Raw genomic sequence first — 14,634 nt, 5'->3', positions numbered from 1 at the left:
TATAATAGAATGTCTGCCTGTCCAAGTAGACTGGGTTCTTTTAGATCTAGGAGTGTATTTGGGTTTACATAGGTGGCATCTGACACAGGAAAGACAAGAGTGGAGGTTTTTATGCTTCTTCTTTACTGTATACAGAAAAAACTATTTACAACAGATTTTTACAACAAGATCCTTCTACGCGGTGTCGGGTTTATTCTTAAGTCTCTCTCCCAGAGGATATTCCTCTTAAATGCTTAACTTCCTCCCACTTTTCTGGGCTTATCAGAGAGAAAAGGGGAGAAATGTGCTGGATTTACAAATGAGTGTGCTCAGTGCCCCTTGTCTCCTTTCTTTGGATCTGCTCAGTTGATCACTGTCTGCATCTCCTCTGCTGGGGGAAGAACCTCTCGTGGAAGTCTTCTGCCTAGTCCTTTCCCCAAAACTAGGGCTTTGCCAAAGGCAGCCGTCTCCTTCCTTCCCATCTTGGGGCTTGTGTGAAGATTTCGTCTCACTGAGACTTCACTTTTCTTCCTCCAGGAAAGCCACCCATTGACTTTTCTTTTCCCTTTCCGTCTGGGAATTAACAACTGCTCTGCACACTCACACAACTTTACTGTCCACCTTTCTCTCCACCCACTCCCTTCTACAACAGCCTTTGTCATTCTTGTTTTCTCGCCTCATTTTCTCTCCTTTCCTACTTTCTCTCTCCAATTTTGGATTAGAGCAGCAGCATGTCCCTCAACAAATGAGGAGGTGGGTGTCCCTACCAGGGCTCTTGTCCCCAACACCTAAATACCAGGCTGGACCAATGGAAATGCTGTCCACCACTGATCTACAACAGTACTGGCTAGCAGCCAGTTTAGTTCATCAGCCTCCATGACAGTAGACTGCACTTCAAGGCTAGAGTTGAGCTTCTCCCCTTTTTCTCTCTCCTTTTGCTGACTCATGGCAGTACAACTGCAGGCATATCAGGCCACTAAAAACTATATGCCACACTGTCAAAACTAAATTCTGCTTTTGCAGAAAGAGTAGAAGGCTATAATTGTGATTACCTCTTGTGATAAGAGCAGAAAAATAATTCCTTTTCGCCACTTTTATCATCATAGGCCCTAATATAGATTCTCATGTATATTTGGTCAAATTCATTCTTTATCTTTCTCCAGTGGTATTCTAGGTGTCTCATTTGTTGTTTCATGTTCCAGAGCACCTCCCTTAAACCAAGGTACCCTCTGGGATTGAAGAACAAAGAGAGACTGCATAGACCCAATTTGATCCAAGGACCTTGTTGGACACTAATTCCAAGTAGAAATTAAAATTTCAGATGAACTCCATAACAGATCCTCAGGGGGTGGGGATGGGGGGACAAGTTTCCTCTGAAACCTGATTTGGTCCATTAGGCACCTGAGGTGAATTGTTGTAACAGGTCCAGCCTCCCTGCTATGGGGAGGGCAAAACTCCAGAAATCTGAAGGCCTTCAGAGACTGATCAGACTAATGATGGTAATGTTCTCCACCCTCAGATGACATTGCAATTGCCCTGAGATAAAAACCAGACCAAGCATGTGACCACCTGTGTTTGTTGGGTCATGATGACCAGGTCAGATCCATGGTGGCCTGGTGGTATATTTGGGAAAGTTCTGTAAAATAATGCATATATTGGGGGAATAATACATACAAAGTATATATTTTAGGGAAAACTGTGTACAGAAAATAAAAGAAATAAGATGTATTTTTTTTAATTTACAGAATAACACAGAACACTGAATGTTCAGTGACTGAGTATACATGACATTAGCACTGTTATATACTGTATATAATTTCTGTTTTTGCTATGAAATTCAGTGCTTTTCCAATAGGAAGTTTAGTAGGAGGTACTGTCACCTATAAAATTTTATTCAGAATCTTTCTCTTAAATAGAGATATATCTGAGCCCTTCCATAGTCCTAATTATCTAAGTCCTTCAGGGAAAGGTTTAAGTTCCAAAATAATACACAAAGGGTCAAGTTTTTTTCTGCATGGCAATCCGTTAAGGTTAAAAACATTATTTTTATTTCAGTCCTTATTCTGAAACTGTGAATGCTGCATAAAGCTAATGAAACATATGATTTAGTCTTCATGAACCCAGGCAAAAGGTGCTGCTGCAAAGCCAAGGACCTTATATCATTTTCAGTTTAGTAGACTGGCTTTGCATATCACATTTACTTACCCTACTACTGCATGACAGCTATCTACATTATTTTAAAACACTTTGAAAAACAATAGATAATACACTACATTAAATATCAATGTCACTATAGAACAGATACTTAGATTATGTCTAGATATAACATGACTACTACCTGCCCATACTGCTCACACTATGTATAGTCTTTAGGAACCTCATTGTTAGGACACAAAACATAATTGCATAGCCAAAGACATACCCAACTGAGGACGCTGGTCTTCTGTTTTGGTCACAGCTGAAGATGATGCTTGGGCAGCTAAGAACACACAACAGAACCAACACATTGATCATCCTTTATTACCATCTATGTCAAAGAGACATATAATCATGCCTCCCCTTATATTAAGGAGAGAACAATATTCTTTGGAGTGGAAGTACTGGTAGTTTAATAATAATCTCACAGAAATAATATGAAATCTATTGGTTTCAGAACAACAGGCACTGTGAATGAATGGATAGAGTTTTTGTGTGTTATTTGTCCAACATTGTTGGAGGATTTGCATGTTTCTGCATTGTGCTTGCCTAATTATAGCAAAATTATCAATGCAGGATGCAATGAAGAGTTTTGCTAATTAGTTTGGTTGTCACAAAACCTGAGAGGAAGTGACTGGCTAAGTCATCCATCTGGCTTCCATGCCTAAGGGAGGACTAGAATTGTGTTTTCCTGCTCATAGTCCATCCCCTTAACCATTACACCTCATTGGCTCTCTGGCTGAACTATTATTATTCATTAAATGTATATGCCACCCAACTTCCAGCAACCTTGAAGCTGAAGTTGTTGATTACAGTTTCATAATATATTCTTGATTTCGCCATGGAAATCTAATTTATTAATATGTATTCTCTAATTCTCTAATCAGATAATGAAAGTCATTTTTTTTAAAATGTAAGTCCCATACCCACTATAGTCTGCCAAGGAAATGTTGCAAAAGTGGTATCCCCCCAAAAGGGTCAGACATGACTTGGTGCGTGCACAGGGGACCTTTCACATTTCACACCTATAATGATTGCTTAGAGTTTGAAATTCATCAGGGTGAAATGCCTTAGAAATAATTATGGTACTTCCACTGGATTTTCAGTTAGAAAAGAGACATTATAGGTGTTTATACTTTACCTTTTGACTGAGGAGCAGGATGACCATGACTTGTCCATGCTGATCTCCTGGCTGGTTCATAAGGTATATCTGTGTGCAGAAGAAATCACTATAAGTAGATCTGACAGAAAATAGGAATGCTGCTTTAGGCCAATTGTCTCTCCTCTGATGGTTCTTGAAATTCGTATTATTCCTGAAGGCAAAATATTCACCATGGTTGATAATTACATGATCACAATATAAAATTCAAGAATATTCTTGTGGCAATTTATTCAACTGCCACTGTAAATAATCTCTTCCCAAAGTTATAAACATGTTTAATGTTTGGCTTTTATCCTCCTGTATTGGATTGGATTGGATTTATATCCTGCCTTTTTGCTTAGAAAAGCACCAAGATAATTAACAAAATTAAAACTTAAAAATTAAAAATGAATTACTACTAAAATCATGGAAACAGTATTCTTTAGGATTCTGCATTCTTTTTGTCTCATTTTCAGGAAGTTCCAAATTACCATATGCATACATATATTGATCAGATTGATGGATCGAGGCATGACATTGCCATCAAATAGATAGCTATGAACCTTCTCTTCTTTTTCAAAATTGCACTTATGAAAAAGTTATGTGACAGCTTTATCTGTCATATTATGGCTACTCTATGAGTTTTAATTGAAAAAAATTTACAAAAATTTAATGGAGATTTAACATTGTACAATTAATCATTTGAAGATCTCTCTCTCTCTCTCTCTCTCTCTCTATATATATATATATATATATATATATATGTTAAAAACAGTGCCTACTGAATAGTTTGCCTGCCCACGTTTGAAATACCCTACCCTCCTATTTCTTAAAAAAATTTACATTTCAAGGTATTTGTTAGGTGTATACAATGCATAGCAATCTCTTCAACAAAACACTCCATACAGTATATTCTTGTGGAAGCAATAAGAGTGCAATTTAACAGGGTCCTGCAGAAGAAGAAAAAATATATTAAAACATTCTTAAAATTGAACAGGAGGGGCCAAATTCACTGTGTGTGTGCCGGGGAGAAGCTGGCAAAAGACAGCTTAAGAATGGCTAGATCAAGCCACGGGGTTATAGAGAAAAATACTCCAGAAATAACTCCCTCAGTGAATGCCTACAGGAAAGGCAAGTTGGACAGCAGTTAAGGAATATTGATGACTCCTCTGTTTGAAGCCACCTCTCTCCTAGTTCATGACCCCAAACAGAGGGCATGCAGTCTGTGATGTGCTTCTTGGTTTATATATGCACAAATACAGATGCAATAGGATGGGAGAGCAGAAACATACAGAGAGACACAACATGTTGCTTCTTTACACAGAAAAAAATGCAAAAGCCTTTTATGGGTACTGGAAAGAATGCTTTGTATATTTTCCTATCCTACAATTCTTTCCAAACAAAAGAGAATGTTGGAAATAAATTATGTAAAGGGGGTGAGGACTCCATTTATTTATCTGTATAATTCTCCAAAATCGAATGGGTCCAAAATTGGTCTGAAAGAAGAAGATTTTTGAAAGAAAAATCAAGTTAAAAAATGGGTCAGACTAGGCTGGGGGTTGTGGAAAAGAGTTACAAATTGCCCTTTAATATAGCTCTTGGAAGGCAGTGGCTCAGTGCAGCTATTTTTAAGGGATTAGAAAGAACTCTGGAAATCACACCACTGATGTCCTCCCTATCTTGTTATACTATTCAGGCCCTTAGAATGGCTTATAACAGGATATCAAAGTATATTGTTTGCTTTTTTTTTTTCTTTTGCTAAAAGTGCTAAGAAAACTAATTCATAAATAAACAGAAGACACAGAACCAAAACCAAAAAAGTTGGTGTGTTCAATTAATAAATCCCCTTCATGCCTTATCTCTTTGAAACTGGTTCCTAACAAGAAGAAGGTGCAGGGCTGTGTGGCCTATCCAATCCTTAAAGTCATGCCATTCCCTGTCCCCTAATCTCCCCATGTCCACCTATCTTCAGCATGCCCCAAATTCACTGCAACGTATCTTTTAAAAAATCCCATGCTCCATATACTTCCTCCTCCCACATTTTGGTTCACTTTCTCCTTTTGCTCCTGTTCTGCACCTGCTGCCACACAGTGGCACGGACAACTATTCTCTTTTTCAGTAAAAACATATTAGTTTCAGCATACTGCAGAGCACAAGGACAGCTGTGTCTGTGTTCTTGATGCATTGGACAGGCATTGGACAGACTCTCTCAACAAGCAAAGAGAAAACAAAAACAGAAAATGTGTTGCCTGTTAAGGGTGAAGAGGAATTTCTGAGGAGGAAGAAGAACTGTTAGGAAAAAGAAAGGCTGTGACAGGAAGCAGACTATCATCAAAATCTAATGATTTCTTAAGACACCTTTTCATAATTAATGTCACAAATACTTTTAGTGTTTTTGATCTGCCTCGGCAATGTATGCAGATTTCTAGGTGGTCAAAACTACTTTGTGTGTTAAAAGGAAAAAAAAAACAGGATAGAAATATCATTGTAAAACATGTATACATGTCTGCATACCTGGTCTGGTGGAAATTCTTTGTGGTGTTTCAGGATAAACTGAAGTATTTGGGAAAATAAATGCTGCACCTCCTGGAAACAAGAAAAAAAATCATGGTAATATTACTTCACTATATGTATTGAAATAAATCTGTGAATATCATGAATATTCTGAAATGACATTTGTGAAGTTTAACTACAATAGATGACTTAATCTCCCCTATCAAGTTCAAGTGATATGGAACTCAATTCCAATTTGAGCACATTATGCCAACATGTCAGCAGATTGTATATTTTCATTGAATTGAAGTATTAATGTTTTGAACTATCTTTGTAGAAGTTTGCTTAATGCAAATATGGTATGCCTGACAGACATACTATATACTGTATCAATTATTTTCCTCACAGTGTGTAACTCTTCATGCCGCTTTGTGGTGATTCTTCATAGGATGATTGTTCTAAGGGAGGGGGTAAGCCCAGTGAGATGTATATGGACCAAATCTCATGCTATTTATCACCAAATAGATACATCTTTTATTGTTATGATGAAGCTGAACTTTGTAAGAGATCAGAAGAGCTTTTAATTACAGGTACTAGGAGAAATGGATAAATATACATATGGGAGTATTACAGATCTATACAGAGAAAGAAATGTGGATTAGAAAGGACATATATCCTCCTTACTAAACTTTATGCATGAAGAAACTGTAACATAATATGGGGCTATGGCTGAGGAATTCAGGTTTAAAATCTCATCAGACATTAAACTCATTGGGTGACAATAGTCTAGGCATTGTCTCTTGCTTCTTTTCAGTTAGCCTAGTTGGTAAGACTGCTGTAAGGATAAAATTGGGGAAGGGACCAGGTACAATGAAATGCACGGAAGAATAGGTAGAAATTAAATAATTGAGTAAAATTAACAAACTACTAAGTCATGATCCATAAGTAGTTTAGATTTTAGTTAGTTAAAAATAATTTTAGAAACAAGCGCTAAGTTGTGAAATGCACGAACTGTTATAAGAACAACACATCACATCTCTTTCTAAAAGGTCGGTTGCACAGAGCAAAACATGAATTGTGATATCAAGTTGTTTAACACTTTATTAATCATATTTCTAAGTCCTCAATGAGTGACTCTGTACACTGTCTTGATTTCTACTGGGGAAGTAAAAAGAGATATGAATATAATTGACATTACTACTACTGATAATAATTATATAGAAAATATAGAAAAATTATCAAGTGAAAAATCTAATCTACTTTCTAAAAAAGTGCCCAGAGCCAAGAATGATTATACAAGCTGTTATTTCTGGTCACTAGAAGTCATTAAAACCCTCAGGCATGATAATAAAAATGAGGTACCCTGAACTTTTATTTGATCAAATTAGAGATATTGTATTTGCAATGTCTTCTGGCTGCACAATTGAGAGAAAAGCTTGTTTTAGTTACAGGCAGTTGAACCAAAATTAAGAATCCATACAATTTACCCCCTTCTCCTAATCAATTTCTCTCTTTTTAAATTAATGATCTGCTCTGATGGGCAATCAGCTCACAAGAACAGAATAGTGGAGTCTGTCCGGGAAGTAATCTAATAATTCACAGTAGCAGTCCAATGTACTGTAACTAATAAATAAGATATGAGAGAAGCTAAATCAGTTACAGTGGTATAAAAGCTCTGAAAATATCTAGGAGCCTAGGAGACTAAAAGGATATTTGCTTAGCATACAGAACAGTGGATCTCAGGTGAAACTTCCTAGTGAAGGGACAAATCCAAAATGCCTCTCTCTGGTATGATAAGGGCTCAAGATACTACATTATTTACTGCATATCATTAGATTGCACCATTTAAAGATATTCAGAGTAGATCCCTTTGTTTAAAAGGTACAGATAAAATAAAGATTAAACTTGCAAAAAGATTAGAAGTTTGATATGTTTCAGCCTCTTAACTTCACTATTCCAAAGCCAACTTGTTTCTCAGTTACATGAATTGCTTAATACGTATCTGAGCCTCACTGTACTTAGAACCTTATAATGTTAAGGAGCAAGCTAGGCTAGAATGTTTTTTCCTTCCATTTACACATATACAATAACTTTTTTTTCCCATGGAAGACCAATCAAAAAAATTAGTTCCCTCACTAACATAAGATGACCCGGCAAGAGCTGCCCTGCTGTTTTCTTTTGCTTTATTTACATGGTAAGAAAAACTACCATGAGAACTAATGATGGATATATTTCATATGGGTCTTATATTTGTGTCCATACATATATGGGAAAGACATAGGTAGCTGACCCTTCTCTTCCCATTGAACAATATCGCCTCAAGAGTGCTAAATGTTTTACATGTTTATGAAGAGCACCTGGGTGTATGAAATCCCCATCAGTATTAAAACGTATATGACAATCTTAAGCACTCTTCGTTTTTCTGATTTACAGTCAACATGTATCTCTTAGACAGAAATCCTGAACTTTAAAAATGGCCAATAAAAAGGGGAGCAGTGACAGCATTACCTGTATTTCTAGCATGCATTAACCGTGGAGAGTTTTGTAAAGCCTTATCAACATCATCTGAAGTCAAATGTGGAAGAGGAGCTACAAAACAAAAAGCAACACCAAGAATTTTAAAAAAGATATTCAGAATTATCTTACTAACCATTTTCTTTTAGCGTAATAGGATTATTTATGGTGAGTCTAACATGAGTTCATTCATATCTTTGTGGGAATGGGTTTATGATTTTTCTATTGGAAGCAGGGAATTATTATTTTAAATCAGAATATTAGGGAGTATCTTAACAAAGATACTCATTATGAAATCTGTGAAAAATATGTCATTTTGGTGTTGCACTGCCTGATATTAAAATAATGATCTCTTATATTTTTTAAATTTAGAACTGAAGCATTTTTCTATATACCTTGAGTAACCAATTCACTTCTCTCTTCTCCTACTTTTAAATGCTGTATATTAATTTATATTATTTATATTTGAGGGGAATAATTTTTTCTTTAATCTGAAAGCATCCATTTTAATGGGATCTTCTCAAGGGCTACTTTTGTAGTATAGAACACATGCCTGAATGTACTTAAAATCAGTAAGTCTAGGATTTCATTTAGAATGAACATTTCAGAAATGGAAAGAAAATTATGTGACCAGAAAAAACATTATTACCCATTCTGATGTATGTTAAATGTATATTGCTTTTAGTCTTCAATGTCTTAAAAATAATAAATAATTTCCTAACTGGAAGTTTATTTAGCATGTTATAAGCATACATCTTTAAAGAAGAATTTGAAATAAATTTAAAGTGGAAGATAACTTTGGACAAAACTTGTTTAGAGAAAATTTCTTACTTTCTCTGAGGTAGTGTAGATGTGAAAGAAGAATGTCTGCATTGTAGCTTGGTGTGAGCCTCTGGAAGTCATCTTTGGTCATCTTACACAACTCCTTTCCATCAATATCTTGAAATAGCATGATGTCCACATCTGGGAGGCCATATTCCTTGACAGCCCATTCTAGCCACTGGCGTACATGGTCTGTGCTCCACAATGTGGGATCTATTTTGAAAGCAGAAAATGTCAGTTTGTTAATGTTGTGAAAAAAATATTATTAACTTGGCTAAGTTCTTTTCCCAGGGCAAATATGTTCTCTGGATACTGATTAATTTTAGTGAAATACTTGTGGAAGATTTGTTTCTTTTATTAACAGAAACAAGAAAAAGGCTATGTGTACTAGAACATTTCAGGAACAAATCAGTTCCTAAAATGTTGAATTTTAGAGAGAGAGTACCTTAAAATAGATTTGCAAAAAAGGGGGACAAATTGAGAAAGACTGTAGCACACCATTTATTTTGGTGGTGTAAGATATAGCTCAGATAGAGTATATGGAAATCTATTATAAGGGGAAAGCCTCTGATGTTAAATAACTGGAATACCAACTAAGTATTGGTATTCTTACTCCCCTTCTTTTGGGGGAGATGGGCGGTAATTAAATTTGAATAATAAATATAATAAATAAATAAAGTATATTTGGTCCAGGTATAGTTAAACTATCTCCACCAACTACCTGACACACAATACTTTTGCACCACCACCATTTTTGTTCCCTAAACCCTCAAAGCAACGTGAAGATAATCTGAAATCTTCACTAACACCAATCCTGCAGCACTGAGAAAAAACAAGTGAAAAATCATTGCTATACCCTGAGTAACTTGTTGTAGCTGAGTAGCTTGTCCTGCAGCAAATGAAAAACACCCCACACACCCCAAAGAAGTAAAATAAATAAGTTGTATCCCCTTCCACATTCTTATTTCATACTTCAGTCATTTGTCTGGCTGTCTGCAAAAACAAAACCACCACTAAATTCCAGAATGCTGTATTGTCTCTGAAATAAATTCTTCTTGTGCTTGTGCCTCTGGAGACTACCCAGAAACTGCTATTGATGCAGAATGCAGCTGATGGATAAAAGAGTTCAGCAGAGTACCACCTCAATGGCTGGCACTGGATTGGTTCCCAATGGGTATCCAGGTCCATCAAACTGCTTGTGATTAGCTATAAAGCCCTTGTTATGTTAGGGACTGTCTTCTCCAAGTAGAGTCTGTACATTCAGTCTCTGTGTTGCAGATTCCCTTTCCCTTGGAAGTGAGAGAATCAGACTAGGAAGCCAGTCTTTAGGACAGCTGCTCTGGATTTACAGAGTAACTTGCCTGCAGTTCGCTCATTGTTAAATTTCAGGAGAAAAGTGGAAACAACGACTTTCTATTGGGCTTCATTTAATAAATATATTAATTAAGCTTATCCAGAAATGCTGTCTTAATTGTCATGCCCACACCACAGAGTCAAGATAGCACAGCTCCAGCTGTCTTCAGAGACTTAATTTTGATAATATCATTGAAAGGTTTTTTCTTCAGTTAGGATCTTTTTGTAAACTTTATTAAACATTAAGTCAGGGAGTTTAAGTGCTCAAACTTCAGATTTAAAAAAATGGAGTATACCAATTTGTGCTAACAACAAGAGAGTCTAAGCAATGATAAACCATCCACAATATCTAAAGGAAATTACTGTATAGGTACTCCTTGGTTAATGACCACTTGTTCAGTGACCATTCAAAGTTGTGATGGCACTGAACAACTAGTACTTAGGACCAGTCCTTCTGGCCGTTGCAGTGCCCCACAGTCATGTGATCACGATCTGGGCCTCAGCAACTGGCTTGCATTTGCAACTGTTGCAGCATCCCACAGTCACATCAGCACAATTTGCGACCTTCCCTGCTGGCTTCCCACAAGCAAAGTCAGTGGGGAAGACAGCAGGGAATGTTGCAAGTTGCTCCTGTAATTTGCTCCTGCTGCTCTTTCTCCTGAGGAGCCCACTATGAAGTACAAGATCCCAGGAATGTCATACTCTGTAGCATGCAACTGCCTTCCTTAAGCACCCCCTGCCCACAATTGATAGTGCATGCTTGACCGGCCCTGCTCATGCAGCACTGCAGCACATCTCCCAGCCCATACTCATGCAGCACTGCAGTATCCACTCCCCTGCCTGCCTGCACTCATGTGGTGTTGCAGGACCCTTTCCCCCACCCATACTTGTGCATCACCATAGCACCTCCTCCCCCACTTGCCCACTCTTGCCTGGCATGAAGTACCTGCTCCCCCACCCACCTGCACTCGCACGGTGCTGCAGCACCCCCTTTCCCACTCAACCATGCTTGCGTGGCATTGCAGTACCCCCCTTCCCAGCTGCAGTCCATAGCACTCACCAGCCCATTGGCTGAGCCACCCAGGACTTGCGACTTCCTGCCAGTTTCCCATTGACTTTGCTTGTTGGAAGCCAGCAGGAAGTCGCAAGTCACGGTCATTTAACAACCCACAATCCTTGATTTATGATGGCAATGGGATTGCCATTGTTAAGTGATGTGGTCACATGACATCATGCTTTACGACTGCATCACTTAGTGATGGAAATTCCGGTTCCAATTACTGTCGTTAAGCAAGGACTACCGGTATTCCTAAGTAAATCATCAGTAAATGTGTCTAGAAGGTATCATCTACATATCCTTATCTGGCATTAATTATGAATTGAATTAGTAGACTTTGCTTCTGAGTAGATACATATAGTATTGCACTGTATTTTTTTAAAATTAAAATTTGGGCTGAGATATTCTATTACAAAGATCAGGCCCTATTAAACTACCTAGATTAATAATTCACTACTAAGGTCTTTATTTTTTAATTTTTTTTTACTCTTGATTTGCTAAATCTATAACTTGTGTCTACAATAGCTATACATTAAACATCTGACATTGACAGTAAAGTTTTACCCAAATATTTCTTGGACAGCTCAATCAACAGCCATTTATACATAGAGAATATCTGAATCCTCATCCATATATACCATATATGAAACTATTCTTTTTGTGTGTGTATGTATGCACACACACACGCACACACACAGATGTGGATGGCAGACAACTATAATATTTCAAAGACTGAAATCAACCACCAATAATTTCTCAAATTGTTCCAAAAATCAATTATTCAGAATATTGCATATTTTACATTCCTTGTAATTCAGGAAATCCAAGTGCTACCTGAATATTGTAGAACATTATACAATAGTTGCATAGAGTTTGACAAGCAACTGACAGATGTGCAGCTGGCAGTTTTAGCCACAGCTCATGTTCTTGAAATTCTTGCTATTACATAACTGTGTGAATATTAAATAATATACTTTTATAACAGTATAAGGGAAATATACCATGACACAAAGGTGAAGGTAAACCTTTATGACTACCACAGTGTAACTTTAGTGGTAACATAAATTATATATTAATTTTAGGCTCAAGGAATTACAGCAGAAGAATTAATAATGCCATTTGAGCTACAATAGCCAGAAAAAAAACTGGTAGACTTCTAACAGTAACAATTAAAACAAGAGTGATTTTTTTGCTGAAAGCTGACATAAAATTTTTGCACAGCAATAGATTACTCATTCTCAGATCTTGCAATAGCCAAAACGAATCCTAGATTATTGTCATTTCAACTCTTAGTTAGACCATTGGCCATGAACAATTGAAATCTTTCCTCAAAGATGCAAACCCTGCATAAGATCTTTTCTACGCCCCGCACATTCAGTATGGTATTAGAAAGTTTAATTTAGCATTTATAACTATTTGCTCTAGAAAAGGTCTTTAGCAATTTCCTGTAGTATCTTCTGTGTTACAGTGTGGACTATCTGAAAAATACTATGCCTATTTGTGGCTCAAAGACCACAGCAAAATCTCTGAATTAAACAAACTAGTTAAAAAGTACTTCATTACATAAATGTAAAAAAAGTTTTTTTCTCAGATCCTGATTAGTTAGCATGCATATATTTAGACCATGTGCCAGGACAACCAGCATGATGTTCTCTGAAAGTTTTGACAGCAACTGAAATAAACATTTTTCTTCAACATGTCTGAACACTGCAGATCAGGGAATGGTAATGATAGAATGACTAACTGGATGAGGTTTTTCTTGGCACTTGTGTTTGCTATTTTTTTGGTTAGGTACTTTTTAAATACTTTTATTATGTATTTCTTATTAATTCATTGCTATTGATGATGTACGCCACTGTTGAGTAAGGCAGGTTTATAAATCCATAAAATGAAATCCATAAATAATAATAAACCTTTCACTTCATCTGGCAGTCCTTCTGTTTTTTCTTCCTTTTGTAATAATGTATCTTTGGATTTAGCTGTTCTAATAAAATCCCACATAACATTCTCAGGCAAAAACAGGCAAACTATAACCTGCCTATGGTCTCCAGTTTCCCTAAGATCTGAATCTGCAATGACAAGACACCAAAATTAACAATACAAATTCTACTAATTTTTGGCAGAAACCTAAGAGAAAAATTATGTACATATAATTACAAAAAAATTGTCTAACTATAAAAATGATGATAAAACAACCCAAAAATTCCTGCCTCACCTCCAATGATCACACTATATCAGTGCTGTGTCTCCTCCAACTTTTGACCTCTGAAAAAAATAAGTTGAACAAGTCCTCCCCCCCAATTTTAACCCTAAGTGTTTGTCTATGTATTAGTCTGTACACTGAGACTATTATTAATAGACTATTTGGTGTCATTATTATTATTATTATTATTATTATTATTATTATTATTATTATATGAATCTATGCATAAACTGATTTGGGAGATGATGAAAACTTAATTTTACCAACGTTAAACACTAAGCTGTTAATTCCAGTGGAAAAGAGTTGTGTATGCTTTGGTCATGTTCTGAAATCAATATGAAACTTGCACATTCCTAATATGAATGGATGGTGTCTACTGTATTTAGTGATAAGGCACATTGTATTTAAACAGTTATTTGAAACATCTGCTCACCTGCTGGAACAATAACTCTTCGTTCATTGGTGGTCATATTCGGTGGAGGGATGTGCTTTTCTTCCATATAGTTTCCATAGTTCATGCCAACATTTTCAGTGTTGTTAGTCATCTTTCCACTTTTTGTCACACTGCAGTTGTCAGGGGAAGTCCTAAGGAAATAATTAAAAATTTCCTGGATAATATAGAACAATTTTTTAAAAAACTGAAAAGTGAAGGAAGTACTCTAAGAAAAGTTTTCTATGCTGCTCATCTGCAGCCTCAGTATCTGTCTCACACTTTTGTTTCTGATAGCTTTTAAAGTTTACAATGGATGTTAGATATCCAGTTGGAACAGACAGTTCATTCAATGCTGAAATTTTAGGAGATTCAACTCTAAAACAGATCACATGATTAGAATGGGCTGGTGGTGGAATGGATATGCATATCTAGATTGGTGGTTT

General features: G+C 36.5%; 2 protein-coding genes across 7 annotated transcripts in view; one reads left to right on the top strand and one right to left on the bottom strand.

Annotated features, from left to right (window-relative positions):
- Positions 1 to 14,634, top strand: part of KCNJ15 (potassium inwardly rectifying channel subfamily J member 15) — a 136,295-nt gene that overhangs the window by 68,097 nt on the left and 53,564 nt on the right. The window lies entirely within an intron of this gene.
- The window catches only part of ERG (ETS transcription factor ERG), a 49,486-nt gene that overhangs the window by 3,544 nt on the left and 31,308 nt on the right, over positions 1 to 14,634 (bottom strand). Inside the window, exons 3-8 of one of the 2 annotated variants that reach the window (XM_063305351.1) lie at positions 14,192 to 14,343; positions 9,155 to 9,358; positions 8,318 to 8,398; positions 5,831 to 5,902; positions 3,317 to 3,385; positions 2,402 to 2,458 (exon numbers count right to left, since the gene is read on the bottom strand). In XM_063305351.1, the coding sequence (XP_063161421.1) occupies positions 2,402 to 2,458; positions 3,317 to 3,385; positions 5,831 to 5,902; positions 8,318 to 8,398; positions 9,155 to 9,358; positions 14,192 to 14,343 (635 nt within the window). The remainder of the gene's footprint in view (positions 1 to 2,401; positions 2,459 to 3,316; positions 3,386 to 5,830; positions 5,903 to 8,317; positions 8,399 to 9,154; positions 9,359 to 14,191; positions 14,344 to 14,634) is intronic. The other variant, XM_063305352.1, reaches the window with a different exon arrangement.

Source organism: Candoia aspera, chromosome 5 (assembly GCF_035149785.1).
Source record: "Candoia aspera isolate rCanAsp1 chromosome 5, rCanAsp1.hap2, whole genome shotgun sequence".
Lineage (NCBI taxonomy): Eukaryota > Metazoa > Chordata > Lepidosauria > Squamata > Boidae > Candoia > Candoia aspera.
This window is presented reverse-complemented; position numbering and strand designations above follow the sequence as displayed.